Source organism: Marmota monax, unplaced genomic scaffold (genome assembly GCF_021218885.2).
Source record: "Marmota monax isolate L192 unplaced genomic scaffold, Marmota_monax_Labrador192_F-V1.1 WCK01_AAM20220418_F8-fsc00249, whole genome shotgun sequence".
NCBI lineage: Eukaryota > Metazoa > Chordata > Mammalia > Rodentia > Sciuridae > Marmota > Marmota monax.
The window spans coordinates 1,497,508-1,523,074 of record NW_026694242.1 but is presented as its reverse complement, the minus strand read 5'-3'; the positions used below and the strand labels follow the sequence as shown (position 1 = coordinate 1,523,074).

Genomic DNA, 25,567 nt, shown 5'->3' with positions numbered 1-25,567 from the left:
CCCTGTGGAATATCTTTTGTACCTCAGTGGACACACGGTGGGTTTGGCATCGATCTCCGTCTTCCTCCTGATTAGCTGTGTGACCTCCAGCCAGCCGCTTACCCTCTCTGAGCCTCAGATTTTCCCACGGCCTTTCCAGAACCTGGTGGGTTCCTGCTTCCCCTGGGGCCCTGCAGGGAGCGCTCCCACTGGAAGTTCACCGCGGTCTCTTCCTCAGTTTGACAGATGAGGAAACCGAGGCACTGGGGGCTGCTGGCTCCAGGCCTCCTCCCTTTTTTTTTTGGTGGGTCCTTGGAGGACGTGGCGGGAGGCCTGGCCGCTTTCTGAGAGCGCTCATCTCCTCCTTCAGTGGCCTTTGTCCCCCGCTGAGGGCGCGTGGGGTCCCCTGCCTGCCCCTGACCTAGCCAAGGGGGCTGCCCGCTTGTCCTCTTGCCCTTGAACCTGCCCGGGGCACCGTGCACTGTGGGTGTTGTGTGAGGTTCGTTGAGGTTGGTGTGGCCTCTGTTTCCAGCCTCCCGTGGTGACTCGGAGTCCCCCTCTGCCCGGCCTCACCCTAGGGCCCTGCCTGGGAGTGGGGTGGCCGTGCTCCAGGGTCAGGGCCACAGCAGATCCCCTCCCTTGCTGGGCAGGGCAGGCCTTCCTCTCTCCCTGTGTTTACTTGGAGATGCCTCCTGTCCCCTGAGGCTGAGCACAGTGGGTGCCGTGTCCCCGCCTCCTGCTCTCTCTGCTGCCGGCTAGAGCCTGGACCCTGGGGACACCCCATCCCACCGCCCAGCCCTGGTGCAGGCCTGCAGGCCTGGCCACGCCCCCTCTTTCCCAGGCCCGGTCCTTCCCGGGCTTTAAAAAGCATCTGGGGAGCCCAGGGACATGGCTGGCCCGGGGCCAGGACCTGCCAAACGTGCTGTTGCGTAAAATTGTAGCCGATTAATTTAAGACCCGCCAGCCTCCGCTGTGCGCCTGGCTGGGGGCCCCAGAGCCCTGCCTGGCCCCTGCCCCTCCCCCTCCAAGGCCACCTCTCCTGCAGGACCCTCTCAGCATCCTCCTGGGGGTCCCCAGCCCTGGGCACAGCTTCCCCCAAGGCTCCTGCGCTGTGGCAGGGACTTCAGGGCCTGGCCTCCCGTGGCCCGGGTTTCCCCGTCTGCAATGCAGAAGGGGACAGTCCCCGCCCTGTCGCTGGGCGACGAAGGGGCACCCTGGGCCGGCCTCACGCTGCTGCAGCGGGACCCAAGGGACTGGGCCCGTCTGAGGCGCCGCCCTGCCCTCTCTGGTCACCGTGCCAGGCCTGATGATGTGCCCGTCGCCTGCGCATCCGGTTTTTCAGGAGGATCTGGGTCCCTGGGCTCTGAGGTCTCTCGACTGTGATCGCTAGCAGCTGACCTGTGATTGACAGAGTGTCAGGGGCCAGCTCCTGCATCCCAGTGGCCACCACACCATGGCCAGGGACCTGTGCTGCAGGACCACGCTGCTCAGGAAGGAGACCCCTTCCCGTGCGTCCTGGGGCTGGCCCTGGACACTCCAGTAGCCCACGCAGCCCTGACCTCCCAGAGAGCCCTGGGCTCACGGGCCCCATGCACTGGTCACACTGTCTCAGAGCTGCGGGGACGATGGCCCACGGGACAGGCACAGCTCGGCTCAGCAGGCAGGAGATGAGATCCTCCTGCCTCGGCCTCTCCGCTGGCCTCCGGCCTCAACCCCTGCCTCTCCCTTTGCAATGGCTCTGCTTCGTCACGCGCGTCCCTGCAGAGCGCCTACTGTGTGCTGCTCGGGGTCTGGGGACAAGGAAGCCCTCCTGACCTCCAGAGGCTCTCGTCTCTGGAAGCCCTGCTGCAGGAGGGTCCCCGTGTCCCCAGAAGGGTCCCCGGGCCCCACCGTGGTGAGTCCACAAAGGCACATGGAGGCCTGCAGTCGGGTGTCGCGTGAGGACACAGCAGCACCCAGGGACCACCCTGGCTGGCCTCCATCTGAGGAGCCTGGACTTCTCGTGGCCGGGTCACACAGGGTGCCTTCTGCCTCCCGGTGCCCGGCCTCCGTGAGAGGCCCGTCTGCGTCGCGTGTGCATTTTAGATGCACGCTCCAGCGCGTGTCCCCTGCCTTCAGGTGGACGAGGCCTTGTGTCCTGCAGGTCAGGGACAGCCCGGCCCAGCACTCAGCTTCACGCGTGGTTCTGGTGGGCAGGTGTCGGGCCACCTGCTAGGTCTCTGCTGGGCTGCCTGGGCCTCGTGACCTGTCGTCTGATTTCCGTCTCTCTTGCTGGGTGTTGGTTTTTGGGGGATTTTTTTTGGTACTGAGGACTGGACTCAGGGTCACTCGACCCCTGACCCCCGTCCCCAGCCCTATTTTGCATTTTATTTAGAGACAGGGTCTCCCTGAGTGGCTCGGGGACTTACTAAGTTGTTGAGGCCGGCCTCCAACTTTCGATCCTCCCATCTCAGCCTCCTGAGCCGGTGGGATGACAGATGTGGGTCCCTGCACCTGGCTCTCTTGCTGGTTTGAGGTCCAGGTGGGGGCCCTGTGGCTGTGTGCTGTGTCCAGCTTGTGGTCACTGGTAGGGAAGGGAGGGGACCCGGCTGTCGGCTCCTAGGTGCAGTTGCTGTGGGTATCCTGCTGTGGCCGGGGCTGTGGTCCCAGCCCTTTGGGGCAGTGCCTCGAACATCTGTGCTTCCTAGAAAGCTGTGTCCACCTGTGACCGTTCTCCTAGGTCAGCGGGTCACCAAGGACACAGGGAAGGTCCCCTCCTTGGCCCTGTTGGTCTGACTGGTGCCGCTCAGCCCCGGAGCTGGTGGTGCACGAGTGTGAGTGTGAGTGTGCGGGCTTCTGCACACTCAGTGCCGGTGGCCAGCGGGGTCCCCTCCAGACCCACGTGGAGGACCTTGGTGTGAGGTGGGCACCTGACCTTTGATAAGACTGGCCATCCTGGGGGCTGTTCCCTGAGCAGTGGCCTCCTGTGCCCTACCCTGAGCATGGCCTCCCGGGGGAGGTGGCTTCCACACGGGGCCGTCCCCTCCTCCCTGGGCAGAGGGGACCCGCGGTGGCTGGGGAGGCCGGAGCAGCTGGCTACTGGGACGGCGAGGAGGGGCAGGGCAGGGCAGGGCCATGTCCCAGTGCATCATGGGAGCCGAGGTGGGCAGGGGCGGGGCCTCTGGGTGGCCAGCGATCAGCATCGAGGGTGCAGGACTCTGGGGGAGCGGCAGGGCTCTGGTCAGCCAGGGCAGGGAGCAGGACACAGGGGCCCATGTCTGTCCCTGAGATTTCTAAGGACCCAGGCCTGCCCCAGGGGCGCTGCCGAGGGTCAGAGTCCCGAGTGCCACTGGAGTTGCAGAAGGAAAGGGGGGGGGGGGCTGAGACAGACACAGGCCAGCGGACCCCTGCCCCTGCTGCAGGGACCCAGGGGTGACCATGGGGACCCCAGCCCAGCCCTAGGTCAGGGTGACCAAAGACCGAGTGCTCTGTGCCACCTGTGTCCCTCTGCCCCACACCGGGGTCTGGATGTGGGACCTCGTCTCCAGGCAGCTTCCAAACACCCCCTCCCCGCCCTGTGGAGCGGTGAGCTCCTGAATCCTCACACTCTGCTGTGAGGCAGCTGGTGGCGAAGAGGAGACCGAGGGTCAGAGAGGTCCCCTGCTTGCTGAGAGGTCACTGCACCTGCTGGGCCCTGACCTGCTTGGTCCCTACTTCTCCCCGGCAAAAAAAAGGTTTGGGTGGGAAACGCAGGATTTCTGGGTCCCCTGTCCCCAGAGGAAGTCACTCAGTGCTTTCCAGTGTCACACTCCTCCTGGCCTGGCAGAATGGCGGGGACCCGGGAAGGGGCCTGGAACCTGCCCTCAGCCAGGGGGCCGCGGGTTGGTGACGGGGAAGGGGACATGGCGCAGGAGATCCCCGCCCCCTCCTGGGGACACGTGTGGCGGTGGGTGACGGTCCTCTGGCTGGGCAGCCCCCTGCCTCCGGGCAGCTAGGGCGCGTGCCGGCCTTGGCTCTCAGCCTGGACGGGCCAGACGTCCTCCTTGGCGCCCCCGCCTGCCCTCCGCCTGCAGAATGGGCCCTTTGTTGCCTCTGGGCTGGATGGACAGCTGACCTGGCCAGGCTGTCAGCTGCCCGCCCGCCCTCCGTAGCAGTGGGACAGGCCTTGGGTGGCCATGGGCCCCCCAGGGCCCTGACCCAGGCTTTTCCCTGCCTAGTGGGACCCTGGGGCCTGCTGGGCAGGAAGAGGGGCCAGCCTGGGGACACTGGGCGGGCCTGCTCCCTGGCTGTCTATGGGAAGATCAGGGACACCGTGTGGTGGCACGAGCTCTGTCCACAGGGGAGATGGGGACCCAGCCTGCTCCTGGCCTCTCCCTTGGGGGGGAGCCTGGGGGTGACTCCCCAGTGTACAGGAGGGACCGGGGACCCCGAGGGTTGGATGCCCAGGCAGAAGCCGGGTGGGCTGAGCTGTGTCCCTTCCTGAGCTGGCCGCTGGGGGCCCGTGCCCTGGTGCAGTCTGGTGGCCATGTCCGGGTGAGGGCAGGGCCCCTTGCAGGTGTGGGGGAGGGGCTGCTGGCCAGTTCCCGTGGTCCTTGGGGAGAAGTGTCCAGAGTCAGGAGATCCTGGCTGGAGGTGGCAGGGGACACCCAGGGATGCCCCTGGCCTGGTCCCCGTGCCCAGGGTACCTCTGCCACAGGCCCAGCTGCTGTGGCCAGGGAACGGCTGGGCCCAGCTGCCCCAAGAGCAGGCTGCCTGCAGGTGGGTGGCCCTGGAGTGGACAGCTGTGGGCGGCGGCACGTGGGCTCCCCCATCCTGCCAGCCGCCCTGGCCCCGTGCCCTGCCCTCTGTCTGGAGTGCCCTCCTGGTGGGCGCTGGCTCCTCCTACTTTGGGGACACATGCTGTGCCCCCCGTGCAGCAGGGAGGTCTGGTTTGCACCCGGGGTCTCCGTGACACGTATGCGCACAGGTCTGTCTGGCTGGGCCTGGACGCGGGGGCTCTTCGGGACACAGTGTGACTGTCCCCAGAGTCTTGTCTACTTCGGGTGTTGCCTCCCGGCTGTGTCCGTCTGCTGGGGCCCTGTCTCCCTGGGACCCGCCCGTGTGTGTGAAGGGGCAGGGGTGACCCGTGCAGGGCAGGTGGAGGGACAGCTGGCCTCGCGTGCCCCTAGCTGCAGCTGTTGGGGGCCACCTGTCCCGGTCATCTGAGTCGGCCCCGTGCCTGTGGGTTGGGGGCAGGGTGTCTGGGAGCCTGGGCTGGCCTGTGTCCCCGGATTGTCCAGGACTCTGTCCTCTTCTCGTTCCTGCCCACCCCAGGCCTAGGGGCTGCTGTGCCCGGCCCTGGGTGGCAAGGGGGGTGGCAGGCCTGGGGACAGGCCCAGTGGGGACAGGAGGTCGGTGCATATAGAAAGCACCCCTGTTGGGCAGGGAGAAGGGCCAGGCTCGGGGGTCCACATGGGGCCACAAAGACTGGGCAGCGCTGGGTCTTCCCGGGGTGTCCGCAGGTTGGGGGGACCTGCGCCTGGGGACACGTGCAGCGTCCTGCTCGGGTCTGGAGGTCTGGGTCCCCGGCTAGACCCGTTCATTCCCATTTCACAGGTGGGGAAACTGAGGCCCCGGGGGACTTCAGCCCCCACACGGGCTCCCCCGCTGGGGCGCATCGGGCCCGGGGCTGGCCCAGCTCCTGTGAGCAGCACCTCTGTCCCCAACCCGGGGCGTGGGGGTCGTGCACCCTGAGGAGGACATCTGGGTTCCCACCCCCACAGGCCATGGCAGGACTGGCCGGGCGCAGGGCTGGGTGTGTCCCTGTCCCACTCACAGGACGCCCGGCGCTGTGCCTGAGCCCTGTGTCCGCCTGGTGTCCCCTCCTCGCCGAGGCCAGCGTCCCCAGAGTTTGGGTGACAGTGCTGTCCCCGCCCCCTGCGCAGCTCTTCCGGGTCTGGTTTGACTTAAGCAGCTGAGCGGATGTGGGGGGCGGGGGCTCTCAGGAATGTGTCCCTCCCCTCCACGGCCGCCTCCTTAGCCAGACTCACAGCGTCCCCACCCCGGCTGGCCGCCTGGGCCCAGCCCCAGGAGCTGTTTGAGCCAGACCTTGGCTCGGCCCTTTGCCCTGGGCCTGCCCTGCCCCATGGCCACAGGGACACCAAGAAGCGCCCTGTGCCAGGCCCTGTCCCTGCCCCTGGGTCGAGGTGCAGAGCCCAGAGGTGACCGTGCTGGACAGGCCCGTGACTTGTGGGCAGCAGCAGGCCTGGGCCCGTCCAGGAGACCGCTGGGCTGTGAGGACGCCCCAAGTCCCATCTCTGGAGAGTCCCCTGGGTCTCGCTGTTAATTAAATCCATTTGTTTGGTAAAAGCCACTAAAAATACTGCAGCCTGGCGCTCAGGGCAGAGGGGCGGACCTGGGTGACGAGCCCCGACTTGTCTGGGACCTGGAATACAGTTCCACGCCCTGAGGTGCCTCCTCTCCTGCCGGCTTCTTACCAGGGGTGTCCCCAACCCCCAGGACACCCCAGGACTCCATCTGGGCCTCTACACCCTGCAGGCTCCTGGCCTCCCTTCTGCTCCTCTGCCTTGCTCCACTCTGGGCTCTGTGCACTGATAAAGGGACCAGGGACTCTCTGGGCCCCATGGTGCCCTGCGTGGGCTCCCTGTCCTTGAGGACGGGACCTGGCTCAGCGGTTGTCAGCGTGGCTGGCCTTGGCCTTCTCTGAACCCAGCCTCCTCCTGGTGGGGGAGGCCTGGGACCGCCAGCCTGGAGTAGGCGTGGGTGTGACACAAGGGCATCAGCAGAGCCCCGCTTAGGACCCTCCTCACCACCACAGATCCTGGTGGACCTCGCAAACCCTGGTGGCCGCCCGGCCCTGGCCTACGAAAGCATAGTGGCCCAAGAGGGCAGTCCCATCCTGCGCGACCTCGTCCTCAGCCCCAACCGCCAGTACCTCTACGCCATGACGGAGAAACAGGTGGGTGCCCGGGTGGCTGTGGGGCAGTGCGGGACTCGGGGTGGGGGATCGGGGAAGCTGGGGTCCACTGTGAGTGGGGAGCCACCTCTTCTTCCACAGGGACGCCCAGGGGGCAAGTGGACCTGGCTGGGCAGGTCTCAGTGAGCACTTTTTTGCGGGGGGGAGTACTGGGGATTGAACTCAGGGTCCCTCGACCCCTGAGCCCGGTCCCCAGCCCTTTTTCTATTTTATTGAGAGACAGGGTCTCACTGAGTGGCTTAGGACCTTGCCTTTGCCGAGGCTGGCCTCCACCTTGCGATCCTCCTGCCTCAGCCTCCAGAGCCACTGGGATGACCAATGTGTGCCACCGTGCCTGGCTCACTGTGCACTTTTGTGTCACCAACAGACACATGTCCTAGGGAGTGGGGACAGATGTGAGGGTCCTCGCTGCGTCCAGATTCTCCTGGGCCTGGTGTTAGGAATTCCCAGTCCCTCCCTGTCGGGGACAAAGATTTGGAGGGAGCAGTTTCAGAGCACGGGTGGCAGTGGGGGGCTGGGCTGCCTCTGGAGCTCTGAATTCCTGGGCCTGGGGCAGAGACGGGCCGCCCCCCGTGGGGCTGTGGCTGCCATCTTGGGGGGGGGCCCATGGTCAGCCGGCCTGCTCTCCAGGCCTGTGGCTCTTGTCCCTCGCTGTGACTTCTTGGGCTGCTTCTGTTCTGCTTTAACGCCACCTGGGGACCGGAGGCTGAGGAGGGTGGGAGGGCAGGGCCAGTGAGCCAGCGGGGACACCAGAGGCTGGCCTCCTGGCCTCATGGAGGCTAGGAGTGGCCTTTGAAGACAGCACCAGGGAGGCCTGAGGACCAGAATGGTCTGACACCTGGCCTCCCACCGCAGGTGACACGGGTGCCCGTGGAGAGCTGTGTGCAGTACGCGTCCTGCGAGCTGTGCCTGGGGTCTCGGGACCCCCACTGCGGCTGGTGTGTCCTGCACAGCGTGTGAGTCGGGAGGCCCTGACCTTGACCTGGTGGCCCGCAGCCTGGGAGGGCACCACAGCCTCCATGCTACCCAAGGTGCCCAGGGCTCCTTAGGGTCCCTCCTGGGCACTGTGGCTAGGAGCAGGGCGCCCCAGGGTGGCGGGCTGGGCCCTGTGTCCCCGCCCTGGGTGGTGGCTGGCTGGGCGGGTGGCCCTGGGTCCCCTGGCCGGCCTCAGCACCCTCTGACCACAGCTGCTCGAGGCAGGACGCGTGTGAGCGCGCGGACGAGCCCCAGCGCTTCGCCTCCGACCTGCTGCAGTGCGTGCAGCTGACCGTGCAGCCGCGCAACGTGTCTGTCACCGTGTCCCAAGTGCCGGTGAGTGTGGCCACCCCGCTGCGGGGTGAGGGGATGGGGTGGGGACCCCGGTGTCCGCTCACCGCTCCCTCCCGCCGTGGCCAGCTCCTGCTACAAGCCTGGAATGTCCCCGACCTCTCGGCCGGCGTCAACTGCTCCTTCGAGGACTTCACGGAGTCCGAGGGCATCCTGGACGATGGCCGCATCCACTGTCGCTCGCCCTCCGCCAGGGAGGTGGCGCCCATCACGCGGGGCCAGGGTGAGGGTCCTGCTGCCCCAGAGGCCGTGGGGGGCAAGGGGTCCCCTGGAGCTCCGACATCTCCCCCTTCACAGCCAAGGTCACCTTAGGGGACCCCGCCACCTGCTGCCCCCTGATGGATGGAGAGGACCCCGTGCCCTGCGTAGGGGGCAGCAGATGGGTGGCTCATGATGACCAGAGTCTCAGGCTGCGTAGGTGACAGGAGGGGACCAGGGCACAGGCGGAGCTGGAGGGGTGCGAGGTTGGGGAGGGGGGGCTACCCTGAGTGTGATGGGCGCTGACCCCTTGGGGCCGCTGTGACCCGTCCCTTAGGTGCGTTTCAGACTTTCTAGGCCACCCCGCGAGCCAGTCCCCGAGGCCACCACCAGGAACGGGACAGGGTCCTGGGTCCACACGAGGCCTCATGCTCTGGGGACCCTGCGCACCTGGAGGCTGACCTCGAGGACCTCCAGGGTCCTTGGGCACGCCCGCCCCTGCCTGGGTTCGTCCTGGGCTCTGTCCCCCCTGGTGGCCCTGGTGGCCCTGGTGACAGGCCCGTGGTGCTCCTCAGGGGACCAGCGGGTGGTGAAGCTATACCTCAAGTCCAAGGAGACGGGGAAGAAGTTCGCGTCCGTGGACTTCGTCTTCTACAACTGCAGCGTCCACCAGTCGTGAGTGTCCCCGAGCCCTGCCGTGGGCCCGGGCCTGCCCGCCTGCCTCTGTCCCCTGCTGTCTCTCTGCAGATGCTCCGTGGGCCCCCCCTCGGGCCAGCTGGGCAGGGAGCAGGGAGAGGCCTCCACGAGAGCCACCTGCCAGGCAGGGGCCAGGCCGAGAGGGGGACAGGCAGCAGGTGGGGGGGGCAGTGCCACCCACAGGGCCCGTGGTGGCCTCGGGTGTGGGGCTGTGTCCTGAGCAGGGGGTGACGTACAGATTCACACATAAGCGTCCTCGCTGGCCACCGGGAGAGCCAGAGACCGCAGGCAGCACAACAGAGACCAGGACTTCAGGGAGGGGACAGTCTTGAGTAGGACTGGTACGGTGGCCCAGACCTGGCCTCTCAGGGCCCCGAGGGCAGATGGCCAGGGGCAGTGGCATCAGCTAGTAACTAGGGAGGTTCTGGAGAGAAGGGGGGCAGCCTCCTCCAGAGACTTTGGGCCTGGACACAGCACCTGTGATGGCCGGTCCCTGTCACAGGGCCCAGGCCCTGTCAGATTCAAACAGACAAGCCGCTGCTCAAGTGGGATGTGGTTCTGGCCAGGGAGGCGGATGTGGACGGAGGCTGTGGTCAGTTCTGTGCGGTCACCACAGCCGCTGGTGTGGGGTGACCAAGGCTCTGGAGAAGAAAACAGTGGAGACGGGGGGACAGTAAGGCAGGCGGGAAACCATTTGGGGGAGGTTTTCTCTCAGAAGCAGCATGTGCAAAGGCCCTGGGGCAGCGCGGTGGGAGCGCAGGGCGTTGTGCTCCTGGCTGGGGTGTGGGCCTGCCTCACGGCCCGCCCTCCCTCTGCAGCTGCCTGTCCTGTGTCAACGGCTCCTTCCCCTGCCATTGGTGCAAATACCGCCACGTTTGCACGCACAACGCCGCCGACTGCGCCTTTCTGGAAGGCCGCGTCAACGTGTCTGAGGTAAGGCTCGGTGACAGGGTCTCGGGTCTCAGAGGCGCAGACAGCCCTGCCTGCGTGCCACCCACGGCCTGGCCGGGAGCGTCCCATGAGTGGTTGGACTGTCGGGCTGCTGGCCTCGTACCCCAGGGGTGCGACTGACCGGGTCAGTCCGGGAGGGCGCTGGTCACTGTGTAGCAGGGTCTGTGGCAGTGGGGACAGCCTTCTGGGTGGTCTTGGCCAGTGCTGTTTTGTGGTCTCCTTTGTGACCCATGGGCTATGTGGGGAGGCTTCAGATCAGTCCCTGGGCTGGGCCTCTTTTAGCGGGCAGCCCTGGGCGCAGAGGGACACACTGCCTAGGCCCTGGTGACGGTGGAGTGCGAGCCTGGGGCTCAGGCCTGGCTGCGGGACACGGGGCCTGGTTGGGGGACACGGGGCCTGGTGGCCTATATCTCGCAGGCAGACAGGGAACTCTGGGATCAGCTGGTGGGGGACAGTCCTGCAGGACAGCGTGGTGACTTCTGATAATTCAGTGGTCACGCTGGAGCCCGGCACAGCGCTGGGTCTGTCCACAGGCTACGGGGCAGATCCAGGGCCTGCTGGGCACCGCGTGGGCAGGACACTGTGGTCAGGCCTGGGGAGGGCTCCTTGTGTCCAGCCTGGGGCCAGGACCCTCCGATTGTGGCAGACACCACGCGCTTTGGCTGGAAAGAGGGGGTGAGGGCGGGTCCCCTGCTGGGTACTTGTGGGGCAGGAAGTGTCCGTGGCTCGGGGCCCCTGACCCTCCTCGCCGTGGCCTCCCAGCCACCCCAAGCAGTGGACAGGACAGGTATCAGATGCGGACTCCACGGGGCTGCGTAGGAAGGGCCAGGGGCACAGGACTCCAGGTGGGTCATGGACACCTCTTGGCCTGGCCCCAGCTTGACCCAGAAGCCCTTGAGTGAAGGGAGGCTGGGCAGCCTCCACAAGATCCCAGCCTCCCAAGGGAGCCCGCAGCCTTTCCCCAGGTGTCTATCCACCAGGCCTTGACCCAGGCCACCCAGAGCGTGGTGGTCACCGTGGAGTCTGGGCGGGCAGGAGGGCAGCGGGGACAGGGGTGACCTTGGAGTATTGGGGCGGCAGGTCGAGGCTGCTCAGTGCTGCTGGCTGTGGGTCACACCCGGGGCTGTTGGCTGTGGGTCACGTGGCAGCGCGGGACGCTGGCTAGGACCTCCTATGGGGAGACCCCGTTCTGTCTCCTGCCACCAGCCAAGAAGTTTCCTGGACCCAGTGGCCTCCTGTAGTCACAGTGACACTCCAGCCTGGGCCCGAGGGTGCAGGGACTCCTCACTGGCCTGAGCACAGCCCTTGAGTTCAGGCCTGCGGCCACAGGGACATCTGCACGCTCAGCAGTTAACTGTGAGGTCCTTTCTAGGCCTAAGGGGCTGAGTCAGAGTCCCTGTCCCCTGCAGGGGCCTGGCAGTCTCTGCCGAGCTGGCCCGGGACCCAGGGCCCGCTTTGGGAGCTGTGACAGGCCTTGGGGACAAGGGCCTGTTTTCAGCATCCCTATTTAAAGCCAGGCTCTGCGCTCCCCGGGGCCGCTCCTCCCCAGGCCGCCACCCGACGTGCTGCAAGGACCCAGGGTCATTGCATCAGGTCTTTGGTGCCGAAACGCTGTCCCCAGGAGCCCGGGCTGTTTTTCTGCTGGGCTCTGGCTATTTTTACTCGCTCCCGAGGTCCCCAGCTGGGACCTTGCTCCCCAGCATCTTGGTGGCGGCTGCCTCTAGGGGCCTGTCAATGCAGGCCAGATGGGGCCCCTCCGCTGTCCAGACGCTGGGGTCTTTGGAAGGAGGGGGACATCCCTGGGCCAGCCTGGCGGGGAACAGGATGCCGAGAGCTGGCCGTCACTCACGTCCTCGGGGTGCCAAGGCTGACTATGGCACCATCGGCCCAGGGCTCTGCACACGGACCGCAGTCAGGGCGCAGGAGAGCACGCTCCTCTGGCCGGTCCCCAAGAAGCCTGTTGTCCCCAGGACTGCCCGCAGATCCTGCCCTCCACCCAGATCTACGTGCCCGTGGGCGTGGTGAAGCCCATCACCCTGGCGGCTCGGAACCTGCCCCAGCCACAGTCTGGCCAGCGGGGGTACGAGTGCCTTTTCCACATCCCGGGCAGCCCGGCCCGCGTCACCGCCCTGCGCTTCAACAGTTCCAGCCTGCAGTGCCAGAATTCCTCGGTGAGGCCCCCCGGGTCAGGCAGGGTGGGGCGGGGTGGACCTGTGAGCCGCCAGGGACTGTCCCCGCACAGCCCTGGGACCCTGTCTGTGCCCTTACAGAAGGCCGGTGCCCCTCGCTTGCACATCGGACTCTCTGGGTCATTGCTGTGCCAGGGTCGTGCGGGTGAATGGGCCACAGGTGGGGGCAGGCGGGTGCAGGGAGGGCCAGGTGCTGCTCCCTGGCTCAGGGGGACCACAGAGCCCCCCGACTCCTGCCTGCATCCTGTGGCCAAGCGCAGGACACCTACCTGCATTTGAACATTAGCAGATGGGCGCTGCCCGAGTGCCAAGTCAAGACACTCACTCGGGAGCTTCAGTCTGACGGGGTGATGTTTTAAAAGCTTCGTTATTGAATTTAACAAGAACGGGGGGCTCTCAGGGGCCTTTCCCAGATGGGGGGGGGCGTGCTTGAATCAGAGGCCTGGGCCCAGTCCTGCTCTGTCCTCTGCAGGAGCACAGCTGTGGCATGGCCCTGGGCCCTGATTGGCAACGGGGGTGACTCTGGGCTGGCCCATGGGGCACAGGGTGCTCAGCAAGGCCTCCGTTGACCCCCATCCCCAGAGCTCTGGGGCAGGGTGTGGATGAGGTCCCTGGGGTCAGAGTGGACCCCGTTCAGCTGTGCCGATTGTCCCCTGAGCAGCAGCTAGACAGTCCCCTGCCCTCCAGCCTGTGTTTCCCGTCTCTGCCACTGAGTCCCACCTCCCCTGAACCCCACCCACCTCCCGCCGGCTCCCTGTTTGGCCTCATCTCCCCTCTCCTCGGGGCTTCAGGGCTGACCGTGTGAACGTGCCCTTCTCTGTGCCCATCTGTAGTGTCGGCCCCTCCTCCCTCCTCTCCGGGCCCACATTCATCTTTCCCGTAGCCGCGTCTAAAGGGAAGAGAGAGTATCAGGGAATTTGATGGGATCCAATTAAATTCCTGCAGATAAAAAATGATGAATTGCTGGGCCGCCCCTGGGAGACACTGGGCTCCCCGACTCTGCCCCCCAGCACAGGAATGGCGTTGAGGTCATCGACTCCAGAAAGTGGGACACAGCTGGAGCGCCAGGCCCAGCCCCTGGGGACGGGGTGGTTACACTGAGGCCAGGCCAGCCTGGGGAGGGGCTGGGGACAGAGCTGAGCACAACAGTAATTCGACTGGCCAGGGGAGACCCATCGCACCCTGCGGGGCAGCCTGGTCCTCGTAGGGGATGAAGATACTGAAGTTCTCAGAGCATCCCGGACCCGGTCCAAAGGGCCCAGCTGAGAGTCCTGGTTTCCCAGCCTCCTTGAGGTTGGAGGTGGTGTCCAGGACGCCCCAGGGAGGCTGAGCTTGGGGGGCAGGCAGTTGACCCTGCTCGGGAGGAGGCTTGGCTGCAGGCTGGGGTCCTGAAACCAGGAAGGAAGACCCTGTGAGGCCGTGGGGGAGCCATGCCCGGGGGAGGTGGGGGACAAGGGAGTGACCCGCAGGTTTCAGGACCCAGGTTGGACACCCCAGGTCTCCCTGGGGAGGGTGGGTGCTGGCTTGACCCCCCTCACTGTGGAGGGGGTGGCTGACCCCGTGCCCACCCCTGGCAGTACTCCTACGAGGGCAACGACATCAGCGACCTGCCGGTGAACCTGTCTGTCGTGTGGAATGGCAACTTTGTCATCGACAACCCCCAGAACATCCAGGGTGAGCAGCGAGGGGCCGCCCCGGGCACGGCGGGGTGCTGGGAAGGCGGGATGGTGGGTGGCCAGGGCTGACGCGCCTGCTCCCCGCAGCCCACCTCTACAAGTGCCCGGCGCTGCGCGAGAGCTGCGGCCTCTGCCTCAAGGCCGACCCGCGCTTCGAGTGTGGCTGGTGCGTGGCCGAGCGCCGCTGCTCCCTGCGACACCACTGCCCCGCTGATGCGCCCTCGGCCTGGATGCACGCGCGCCATGGCAGCAGCCGCTGCGCGGACCCCAAGATCCTCAAGGTAGGCCCCGCCCCCTGTCCTGGCCCCGCCCCCTGCCCTGGCCCCGCCCAGCCGGCCCTGGCCTTGCCCAGGCACCCTGGACGGCCCCCACTGGCCCTGGCCCCGCCCCACCGCCCTGGCCCTGCCCCACCATCCTGGCCCCGCCCCACCCTGGCCCTGGCCCTGCCCAACTACCCTGGATGGTCCCCTCTGGCCCTGGCCCTGCCCCACCGCCTTGGCCCCGCCCCAGCATCCTGGCACCGCCCCACCCTGCCCCCGCCCACCGCTGGCCCCGCCCCCTGCCCTGGCCCCGCCCAGCCGGCCCTGGCCTTGCCCAGGCACCCTGGACGGCCCCCACTGGCCCTGGCCCCGCCCCACCGCCCTGGCCCTGCCCCACCATCCTGGCCCCGCCCCACCCTGGCCCTGGCCCCGCCCAACTACCCTGGATGGTCCCCTCTGGCCCTGGCCCTGCCCCACCGCCTTGGCCCCGCCCCAGCATCCTGGCACCGCCCCACCCTGCCCCCGCCCACCGCTGGCCCCGCCCAACTGCCCTGACCCCGCCCAGCCGGCCCTGGCCTCGCCCAGCCACCCTGGACGGCCCCACTGGCCCTGGCCCTGCCCACCGCCTGGCCCCACCCCACCATCCTGGCCCTGCCCCACCATCCTGGCCCCGCCCTGCCCCTGGCCTCGCCCAGCCACCCTGGATGATCCCCACTGGCCCTGGTCCTGGCCCTGCCCACCGCCCTGGCCCCGCCCCACCGCCCTGGCCCCGCCCCACCGCCCTGGCCCCGCCCTGGCCGGCTCACCTGCCTGCCACCCTGGTGCCACCGAGCCTGCCCAGGCGCAATGTCCCTGGCTGTACTGGGCCTGAGGTGGGTACTAGTGCCCCAGCCTCTGCCTTCCCGCAGCTGTCCCCAGAGACGGGCCCCAGGCAGGGAGGGACGCGGCTCACCATCACCGGCGAGAACCTGGGCCTCCGCTTTGAGGACGTGCGGCTGGGCGTGCGCGTGGGCAAGGTGCTGTGCAGCCCGGTGGAGAGCGAGTACATCAGCGCCGAGCAGTGAGTGCGGCCCGGGGGCAGCGGGCGTGGGGGGCGGCCCGGCCTGCAGTTGCTGAGGCCCGGCCTGCGCCCTCAGGATCGTCTGTGAGATCGGGGACGCCAGCACGGTGCGCGCCCACGACGCCCTGGTGGAGGTGTGCGTGAGGGACTGCTCCCCCCACTACCGGGCCCTGTCGCCCAAGCGCTTCACCTTCGTGGTAAGTCCCGCCCATGCGGCGCTTGGCTCCCTGCCTGTCCGAGGAGGTGGCCCCGGGGCCTCATCTGGGCGCAGGGGCAGGCTCTGGCCACAGCCCACCTGCTTGGCCTCCTCGGGGTCCCCTGGTCCAGCCGTGCTCTGTCCTGTTCTGCAGCCTCAGGGGCTGTCCCCTGCCCTCCTGTGCTGATTTGGGTTCCAGCCTTCTCCGGCCACCCTGAGCAGTTTCTGAGACCCCAGCTGTGGGGCTTCTGTGCTGCTAGGGCCACAGCTGGCAGTGCAGGTTGGCAGAGCAGGACCTGTCCCTATGGGACCTGTGGGGGACTTTGCTCTAACAAGTCAGTCTTCTTACAGACACCAACCTTCTACCGCGTGAGTCCCTCCCGTGGGCCTCTGTCAGGGGGCACCTGGATTGGCATTGAGGGGAGCCACCTGAACGCGGGCAGTGATGTGGCAGTATCCATCGGTGGCCGGCCCTGTTCCTTCTCCTGGTACGGGGTGCAGGTGGGAGTGGGGGGCCAGGGCATGGCCCACCTCTTCTACTGGTGGTCGGTGGCCAGGGCTGTCCCTCCTCCTGGTTCACATGTCTGTGTGCCCCCTTCCGTTGCCAAGGAAACCGGGGTATGGAGAGCCTGGCTGGGGTGATCACTATGGAAACCCAGAGGCGGAGAAGGTTACCATGGAGACAGGGGCTCCCTCCAGCATGGGGAGACAAGGGAGGAGAGAGGGTAGCTGATGGGAGGGCGTGGCCTGGCTCCAGGGGGCGGGCACAACCTGGCTGCCTCCGCCCTGGTCCTTCCCTAGGAACAGGGGACTCCCTTGGGAACAAAATAAGAAGTATTTAAAAAGATTTTTTTTTTTTTTTTTTTGGAAGAGAGAAAACAGACATCTTAACAAAAGCCCTGAGGCTTGAAGTGGATAATTTTAGATTAGAGATGATAATGGAACGGCCCTTTAAATATTTTCCTGTGGTAATTACCCGTTATCAGACTCATCACTGATGTTTGCAGCTGAGCCAGGCCCTGCGGTAGGGCCTCCAGGCCGTGGTGACGGAGCTGAGGGGACAGGTGTAGGTAGTACCAACTGGCTGCTGGGTGAGCCAGTGACCTCGATGTCAGCCTGGCTCCTGTCACCTCAGACCCAGGAATTCAGGGGTGAAGCCTCGTTTCCCCGATTGAGGGACATTCATAGGGAAGGGGTCTGATTCATTGGGGCGGTGGCAATACTCTGAAGCCACAGGCAGGGACATTGGCTGCCTGTGCTGCAGAAGAGGCAAAGTCCTGGTGGGTGTGGATCCCTGGCCGGGGTCACCTGAGGCAGGGGTAGCAGATGGAGGCCCAGAGGAGTGGAGGACACTTAAGTCCATCTGCCAAGCAGGGTCCGAGGGGCGTGGGGGGGTGGCCCCTAGAGGGTATGAAAGTGGCAGTCATGAGCAGTCAGCCATCAGGAGACAGGTCCAGCCCCTTTCCCGTGAGCTCATCTTTAAGGACACTCTGGAATTGTCCTGGATGCCACCTCATGGTGCCCTCGGGCCCCTCCAGGAGAAACTCCCGGGAGATCCGTTGCCTGACGCCCCCGGGGCAGAGCCCTGGCAGTGCCCCCGTGGTCATAAACATCAACCGCGCCCAGCTCGCCAACCCCGACGTGAAGTACAATTACACCGAGGACCCCACCATCCTGAAGATCGACCCCGCGTGGAGCATCAACAGGTGGGAGCCCTGTTGGAAGATGACCGGCTTGGTGTCCCTGGGGGGTGGGGGGGGGGGTCTGTCCCTCTGGGGCTGTGCCGCCCCTCCTGTTTATCATTTGATGACTTCCCATTCATCTTCCAGTGGTGGGACCCTCCTGACGGTCACGGGCACCAATCTGGCCACGGTCCGGGAACCCCGTATCCGGGCCAAGTATGGAGGTGTCGAGAGGGAGAATGTGAGTCCACAGCGTCTGCAGACCCCCCCCCCCCGGGGCCCTGGTTGGTGGCTCGGTGGGCGGTGGCCTGCACACGGTGGCCCTGGATGGTGGGTGGTCCATGCAGGGAGCCCCTCGGATGGGGCTCTGCCTTGGGGGAGTTGGCCTCTCTGAGGCCCGCCCTGCATCGTGGTGCGCTGTGTCCCCAGAGCTGCATGGTGTACAATGACACTACCATGGTGTGCCGGGCGCCCTCCGTGGACAACCCGACGCGCAGCCCCCCGGAGCTGGGGGAGCGGCCGGAGGAGCTGGGCTTCGTCATGGACAACGTGCGCGCGCTGCTGGTGCTCAACTCGTCCACCTTCGTCTACTACCCCGACCCCGTGCTGGAGCCGCTCAGCCCCACGGGCCTCCTGGAGCTGAAGCCCAGCTCCCCGCTCATCCTCAAGGTGGGTCCCGCACCCCTGGGAGGGGTACAGGGTGCGGGTGGGAGCAGAGGCCCCTCTGATCGCCGCTGTGGCACCCCGATCCCCGCAGGGCCGGAACCTGCTGCCCCCCGCGCCCGGTAACTCCCGGCTCAACTACACGGTGCTCATCGGCTCCACGCCCTGCGTCCTCACCGTGTCCGAGACGCAGCTGCTCTGCGAGTCGCCCAACCTCACAGGCCAGCACAAGGTCACGGTGCGTCCACCCGCCCACCCACCCTCTTGACCTGTGAGCCCTGCCCAGCCTGGTCCCTGGGTCCTCGTGTCCCCACTCTGGCCATTCTAGGCCCCGTTGGCAGGGTGTCGCCTGCAGCCTGCAGGCAGGTGTCACCGTGTGGGGTGGGACCCTCAGGGCCATGGGCAGGGGCCTCTGAGCTACCTCCACCTCCGCCCTGCAGGTGCGGGCCGGCGGCTTCGAGTTCTCCCCGGGGATGCTGCAGGTGTACTCGGACAGCCTGCTGACGCTGCCCGCCATCGTGGGCATCGGCGGGGGCGGGGGCCTGCTGCTGCTGGTCATCGTGGCCGTGCTCATCGCCTACAAGCGCAAGTCCCGCGACGCCGACCGCACCCTCAAGCGGCTGCAGCTGCAGATGGACAACCTGGAGTCCCGCGTGGCCCTGGAGTGCAAGGAGGGTGTGTGGGGGCGGGGTCAGGGTGGAGGGGGCGGGGTCTGGGCGTGGCCCTGGAGTGCAAGGAAGGTGTGGGGGCGGGGTCAGGGTAGAGGACCAGGAGGTCTGGGCGTGGCCTTGGAGTGTGAGGGTGGTGTGGGGGCGGGGTCAGGGTGGAGGGGCGGGGTCTGGGGTGGCCCTAGAATGCAAAGAGGGTGTGTGGGGGCGGGGTTAGGGTGGAGGACCAGGAGGCCTGGGCGTGGCCCTAGAGTGTGAGGACCGTGTGGGGGCGGGGTCAGGGTGGAGGGGCGGGTCTGGGCATGGCCCTAGAATGCAAGGAGGGTGTGTGGGGGCGGGGTCAGGGTGCTGGAGTCTGGGCGTGGCCCTGGAGTGCAAGGAGGGTGTGGGAGCCTGGTCAGGGTGGAGGGGGCGTGGTCTGGGTGTGGCCCTGGAGTGTGAGGATGGTGTGGGGGTGGGGTCAAGGTGGAGGGGCGGGGTCTGGGCATGGCCGAGGCGTGCTAGGAGAGTGAGGGGCGGGGTCAGGGTGGAGGGGGCGGGGTCAGGGTGGAGGACCAGGAGGTCTGGGCGTGGCCCTAGAGTGTGAGGACCGTGTGGGGGCGGGGTCAGGGTGGAGGGGCGGGTCTGGGCATGGCCCTAGAATGCAAGGAGGGTGTGTGGGGGCGGGGTCAGGGTGCTGGAGTCTGGGCGTGGCCCTGGAGTGCAAGGAGGGTGTGGGAGCCTGGTCAGGGTGGAGGGGGCGTGGTCTGGGTGTGGCCCTGGAGTGTGAGGATGGTGTGGGGGTGGGGTCAAGGTGGAGGGGCGGGGTCTGGGCATGGCCGAGGAGTGCTAGGAGAGTGAGGGGCGGGGTCAGGGTGGAGGGGGCGGGGTCAGGGTGGAGGGGGCGGGGTCTGGCCGTGGCCCTGGAGTGCAAAGTCTGGGGGCAGCCGCCCGTCCCGCCCACCAGCACTGGTTCCTTTGACTTGGTTCCTGTGTCCTTACTCTGGGGTCCTTTGACGTCAGGGAGGGGTCAGCAGCCTACCTGGGGCCGTGGGGTGCCACCCCATTTGCACCCCGGTGCAGCCTTGATTCAGGGGCCAGGACACCCGGCCTTTTTGTGCCTCAGCCTCCTCATCTGCAGATTGGGCACCGCCCCCCCCTCCCTGTGTCACGCTTGGTGGCAGGATGGCCAGTGGGCAGTGTGGCAGCTTTTGCCTCTCCTTGGTGGCTGTTGTCACCCCTGGGTGCACACAGGTCTCAGTGGGCTGCTTTTCATCCTTGAGTCGGGCAGCTTGGTCCTGTTGACAGGGGAGGACGTGTGTCCGTCCAGCCCTGGGGTGTGACTGGCAGAGACCTGCTAAGTGGGGCTCTGCAGGGAGCAGATGGGGACCTCTGTGTGCCCAGACTCTGCTTCCTGTCTCCTCCCTCCCCTATGCGGGCCTCTCTCATGGGCTCACTATTCCCCTTGGTGACACAAACGGCCACCAGGGACAAGCTGAGCTGCCCCAGGGGGCCTCTATGACCTTGTGAGTGCACCTGGTCTCATCCCTCCCCTTCCTCAGGCCTGGGTCCCCTGAAGCCCTTGACCCTGAGTGGGCGGAGCCCAAGGATGGGTGGGGGCGTGGCCAGAGGAGGTGGCTTCGCGGTGGGCAGGGGTCACAGCTGTGCTGACTGTGGGCTAGGGGTGGGTGAGCACAGCCCCAACAGAGGGTTCCTTGTGTGATCCACGGGGTCACCAGGGGCCGCCACCTCTGCCCAGCACATCACAGAACTGTCGCATACTCATCCCTGGCAGAGCCAGCCCTGCCCCAGGTGCTGTGGGTGCAGATGGCCGATGTGGGCGGGGTCTCCATGTGGGCCCCTCACAGGCTGGGACCCTCAGCTCTGTGGCTCTGTCCTGGGTTATTAGGAACTCCCACAGGACCCGCTGGCCTGGGGCTTGGCTCCTCTTAAACTAAGTCCCTTGCAGAACTGAGGGGCCTGCAGGTGGCCAGGTTTGCCCTGTGGGAAGTCCTAGCGGGCGGGAGGCAGATGTGTGCAGCGGAGGCCCGGCCTCCCCTGAGGCTCTCCCTGGTGGAGGCTGGCTGTCAGCTGAGCCCGTGTACGGGGTGACCCTGCCAGAGCGGGTGTGAAGGGGTGGCCAGCAGCTGCTTCAGAGCAGCTGGAGATGCGCAGACGCCTGGCACCGGTGCCCAGGAGATGAAGGCCCAACTCTTAATTAAACGGGCCAGACGTCTCCCAGAGCCCGCCCGCTCCTCTGGCTCCTGATGAGATAGCACGTCCCTGGGGCGGCTGGAGGGCTGACACCTCACAGCTCTGGAATGTTCTGCGGAGCCTGCCCCACCACCCAGCCGGCCTTTGTTCTTGAAAGAGAGAGGACTGGCGGGGGTAGGGCAGCCATTGAGGGCCCAGGTTGGCAGGTGGCAGTTCCCAGCCTGGGGGGTTGGGAGCCCAGGGACAGCCTGCCCGCCACCAGCCACCTCCCACCCACCCTTAAGTGAGAGCCTTTTGGGCACAGGAGGCCCCAGCTGGCCTGGCCCGAGTGCTGGTGCCAGATCTGTCCCACGTGGCTGTCTTGGGCGCCCCAGCACACCCCAGTAAGGGACAGGGTCCTGCTTGCATTGGGACAGGGGACACTGAGGCGCAGGGAGGCGAGGGACAGGCAGAGCCATGCCCAGGTCCTGCCCCCACAGCGGGAGGGCATCGGGGGCTTGGGCGACCGGCCCCTGACCCTCTGCGCCTGGCCACAGCCTTCGCAGAGCTGCAGACGGACATCCACGAGCTGACCAATGACCTGGACGGCGCGGGCATCCCATTCCTCGACTACCGCACGTACGCCATGCGGGTGCTCTTCCCGGGCATCGAGGACCACCCTGTGCTCAAGGAGATGGAGGTAGGCCTGCTGGCTGTCCCCAGGCATGTGGGGTCACTGCTGTCCTCCGCCTACGGGGACCCGTGGCCGGCCAGCACGTATGGCCCTCGGGGACTGGCTTCCTCTGTTGACACCGGCCACTGAAGGACTCGGGAGCCCAGTGTCCCTCCTGGCTGGCACAGTTGGGCTCAGCAGGCTGGCTTGCACAGTCTCCTGCCTGGACACCCGTCTCCGCACACCTCAGGTGCCCTGACTCTGTTGGTGGGAAGTTCCTCTTGAGCTCACCCTCAACGGGCCTTCCTGTCACTGGCTTGGGGCCCAGAGGTCACTCACCACCTTCTCCTTCCCAACACTTGAGTCTCCTTGGATGCTTTTCTGGATCTCTCTCCATTTGCCGTCACTGAGCATGTCTCTCGCTGTGACTGTGAATGTTCTACCTGGTCCTTCTCCCTTACCCGCTGGGTTGGCAGTGAGGCATCACTGATGAGGCCTGGGCATAGCCCCGTGGGAAGCCACCTGCCCTCACAAGCCTTGGTATGGATAGAAATAGAGCAGGAGCCCTGGAGCCAGCCGTGCCTGCATTCCACTTCCGTTTACTACCTTCATGCTATGTGGGCCGATCAAGCCTCTTCCCCTCTCTGAACTTTAGTCCCTCACCCAGGAGGTGGGCAGGGTGGCTTTTTGTCCTCCAGGCAGTGAGACTGTGCACATGCACCCTTGGCATCCAGCAGATGGGGGCAGTGAGTTCGGCTGGAGGGCAGGACAAAGGGCTCAGCCACAGAGAGGTTGCCAGGAACCAGCCCTCTCATCCTAAGCTCCACCACCATGTTATGACACCCATGTTATGTCTGCCTGCAGTGGGCGTCTCGTGGGCAGTGGTCTAGGTCTATCCTGAAAGCACGGGCTGGGACGACACTTCTAGGGCATGTCCACTCTGCCGAGGAGGGCAGCAGGCCTGGGAATCAGCCCATTGGGGCTCTGGGACTCAAGGGGCATGCCTCCCACGTCGGCCTCCCCGCCGAGGCCCAGCAGCGTGCCGTGTTCCCACAGGTGCAGGCCAACGTGGAGAAGTCGCTGACGCTGTTCGGGCAGCTGCTGACCAAGAAGCACTTCCTGCTGACCTTCATCCGCACGCTCGAGGCCCAGCGTAGCTTCTCCATGCGCGACCGCGGGAATGTGGCCTCGCTCATCATGACGGCCCTGCAGGGCGAGATGGAGTACGCCACGGGCGTGCTCAAGCAGCTGCTGTCCGACCTCATCGAGAAGAACCTGGAGAGCAAGAACCACCCCAAGCTGCTGCTGCGACGGTGAGCCTCCACCGGCCTCCGCGGACACCCGGCCTCCACCGGCCTCCCACAGACACCCAGCCTCCCACAGACACCTGGCATGTCGAGGCCCCATTTTAGGGGGTACCAGGGATTGAACCCAGGGGCTCTTACCCACTGAGCCACACCCCAGCCCCTTTTTAGATTTTAATGAGAGACAGGATCTCGCTGAGTGGCTGAGGCTGGCCTCCAACTTGCAATCCTCCTGCCTCAGCCTCCCGAGCCACTGGCACTGCAAGAGTGCACCACCGTGCCCAGCTTGTGGGCACCTTCAACTCTGTTGAAACAGGGGTGGACGTGGTAGGTGGGGCCTGCAGGGACCTCATGGCTGCGTTCTGTTCTGCAACCTCAGGACCGAGTCGGTGGCCGAGAAGATGCTGACCAACTGGTTCACCTTCCTCTTGTACAAGTTCCTCAAGGCAAGTGGGGGCTGGTGGGGCGCGTCCCAGAGAGGGTGCCAGGGTGGTCCTCTGTCAGAAGGGCGTCGGTGACCTGTGGGAGGGAAGGACCCAGGGATCAGAGAGCCGGTGGGAGATGCTGGACAGTGGGCAGCAGGTGGGGTCTCTGCCCACGTGGAGGGTGCAGGCCCCTCAGGACGGTGTCTGGTGGCCCTGGCTCTCCCATAAGCCCCTGGACGTGGGTCCCGGGCACTTTAGCTGGGTTCTGAGTAGCTGAGCAGACGGCCTGAGTTTCTGCACTGGGCGTCACAGAGGCACCCGCCTGGCTTCCCCTGGAAAGGGTGACCACGGGTGCAGCCTGGTGGTCAAGGGCGAGGGCCAGTGCTCAATGCTGAATCCAGGCCTCTGCCGCCCCTCAGGACTTCCGGTCCTCCCTCTGCTGTCCCCTGTCCAGCCTGGCTCGGGGACAATCCACTGGCACGTCTGTGTACAGAGCCATGTCCCCAGAAGGGCGTCCCTTGCCTGAGGGAGGAGAGTCAGTAGAGGAGGGGGGGCGAGGTGAGGGGACACAGGCACAGGGAGTGACCAAGGAGGGTGACACTGAGCAGAGGTCAAGTGGCCCAGGAGGTGAAGCAAGAGAGCCCCGGGCAGAGGGTGGGCTCTTGGGCACCCAGCCTTTTTTTTCTGGTCCTGGGGGCTGAACCCAGGGGTGCTAACCCCGGAGCCCCGTCCCCAGCCCTTTTTGTATATTATTGAGAGACAGGGTCTCGCTGAGCTGCTCAGGGCCTCGCTAAGTGGCTGAGGCTGGCCTCCAACTCGCGATCCTCCTGCCTCGGCCTCCCGAGTCTCCACGACCAGAGGAACGGGATGCCGGTCAGCAGATCTGCTCCCAGGTCCTAAGTCAGTGGAAACCTGGCAGAGCGTGGCCCCGCGTGACCGCACACACAGAGGGCTGGCCGTGTCGGGCAGCAGGCTCCAAGGGACAGGCTGCCATCCTGGTGCCCAGGGACTTGTGGGCTGGGGGCGAGGCCACAGTTGGACAAGGCAGCAGGAGGAGAAAGGCAGGGTGGGAGCACAGGGGCCTGGCAGGACACAGGTCCACCCTCGGGCCCACTGGGCCCCCAGGGAAGGGGGCACAGCAAGGAGCGTGCATCTCCTCTGGTCCCTTCTGTCCCGACTCTTCTTTCTTCTTTTGGTACCCGGATTGAGCCCAGGGCCCTTAAGCCCTGAGCCACATCTCCAGCCCTTCAGGGGTTTTTTTGTTGTTGTTTGTTTTGTTTTTTTAAATTTTGAGACAGTTGCTGAGGCTGGCCTTGAACTTGCAATCCTCCTGCCTCAGCCTCCTGAGCCACTGAGATTACAGGTGTGGCCACTGCCCTTGGCATTTATTCACCATCTTAACTGTTTTTAAGTGTAGAGTCGGTGGGTATTAAATGACACTCATCCACAGAACTCTTCCTTTTGTAAGATTGCAACTTTGTCCCCATTCGATACTATCTTCTCCCTCCTCCCCTGCCCCTCAGCCCTGGCATTTACCACTCGGCTTTCTTGTCTGTGTGCCTTTGACTGCTCTGGGCTCCGTATAGAAGTGGAACCATGACCTATTTCAACTTAGCCTAATGGGCAGGGAGTCCGTGCGTCCAGCAGAAGATGAAGACATAAGCAAAATGCGGTCGATACCATAGTCTCCTTGTCTACTCTTTTACTTTTCTTAGTTTCTGTTACCTGTGGTCAAGTGCAGCCTGAAGATAGTCTATGGAAAACTGTAGAAATAAGCAATTAGTAAGTTTTAAATTGTCTCCCATCTGAGAAGCAGGATGGAATCTCACATGTCCTTCCTGGAATGTGAATCTGCTTTTGTCCAGTGTATCCACCCTGTATATGCTACTCTCCCGTTAGTTACTGAGTGGCCATCTTGGTTATTACATCAACTGTCTAGCAGTACTTGTGTTCACGTGACCTTATTTTACTTACTCTCCCAAAGAGAAACTGTAAAGTGCTTCCTTGAAGCACAGATTCTCAATATGGAAAGAAAGAATTTGTATGCTGAGGTTGCAAAGACTTATGGTGACAATGAATTTTCTATCCGTGAAATCGCGAAGAAAAAAGAAACGCGCTCTAGTTTTGCTGTCTCACCTCAAACTGCAAAAGTTGCAGCTACTGTGCGTGATAAGGGCTTAGTTAAGATGAAAAGGTGTCACAGCTGTGTGTGGATGACATGAACAGAAAATGTGTCCCCGTTGATGATGGTGAGTCGCGACAGAAAGCTCCGAACCTACGTGACGGTTTAGACAAGGGATCCCCCGGAACAAGTGACACCTGGACATTTACTGCAAGTAATGAATGGCTACACTTACGCAAGAAGGGACTTGGATTGTGTTGAGAAAACACAGTGTGTATAGGGTTTGGTTCTGCTCAAGGTCTCAGACACCTCCTGGGGGCCTGGGGACATACACCCAGCAGATAAAGGAAGACAGTTTTATACAGTGGTATA

General features: G+C 65.2%; 1 protein-coding gene across 2 annotated transcripts in view; it reads left to right on the top strand.

Moving 5' to 3' along the window:
• The window catches only part of Plxna1 (plexin A1), a 42,788-nt gene that overhangs the window by 5,038 nt on the left and 12,183 nt on the right, over positions 1-25,567 (top strand). For both annotated transcript variants that reach the window (XM_058586233.1, XM_058586234.1), the window contains exons 3-22: positions 6,776-6,916; positions 7,790-7,890; positions 8,122-8,245; positions 8,330-8,483; positions 9,034-9,133; positions 9,973-10,087; positions 12,076-12,276; positions 13,872-13,968; positions 14,058-14,251; positions 15,139-15,290; positions 15,367-15,487; positions 15,838-15,974; positions 17,025-17,192; positions 17,316-17,409; positions 17,598-17,837; positions 17,926-18,069; positions 18,272-18,506; positions 21,229-21,371; positions 22,401-22,657; positions 23,028-23,088. In XM_058586233.1, the coding sequence (XP_058442216.1) occupies positions 6,776-6,916; positions 7,790-7,890; positions 8,122-8,245; positions 8,330-8,483; positions 9,034-9,133; positions 9,973-10,087; positions 12,076-12,276; positions 13,872-13,968; positions 14,058-14,251; positions 15,139-15,290; positions 15,367-15,487; positions 15,838-15,974; positions 17,025-17,192; positions 17,316-17,409; positions 17,598-17,837; positions 17,926-18,069; positions 18,272-18,506; positions 21,229-21,371; positions 22,401-22,657; positions 23,028-23,088 (2,979 nt within the window). The remainder of the gene's footprint in view (positions 1-6,775; positions 6,917-7,789; positions 7,891-8,121; positions 8,246-8,329; positions 8,484-9,033; positions 9,134-9,972; positions 10,088-12,075; positions 12,277-13,871; positions 13,969-14,057; positions 14,252-15,138; positions 15,291-15,366; positions 15,488-15,837; positions 15,975-17,024; positions 17,193-17,315; positions 17,410-17,597; positions 17,838-17,925; positions 18,070-18,271; positions 18,507-21,228; positions 21,372-22,400; positions 22,658-23,027; positions 23,089-25,567) is intronic.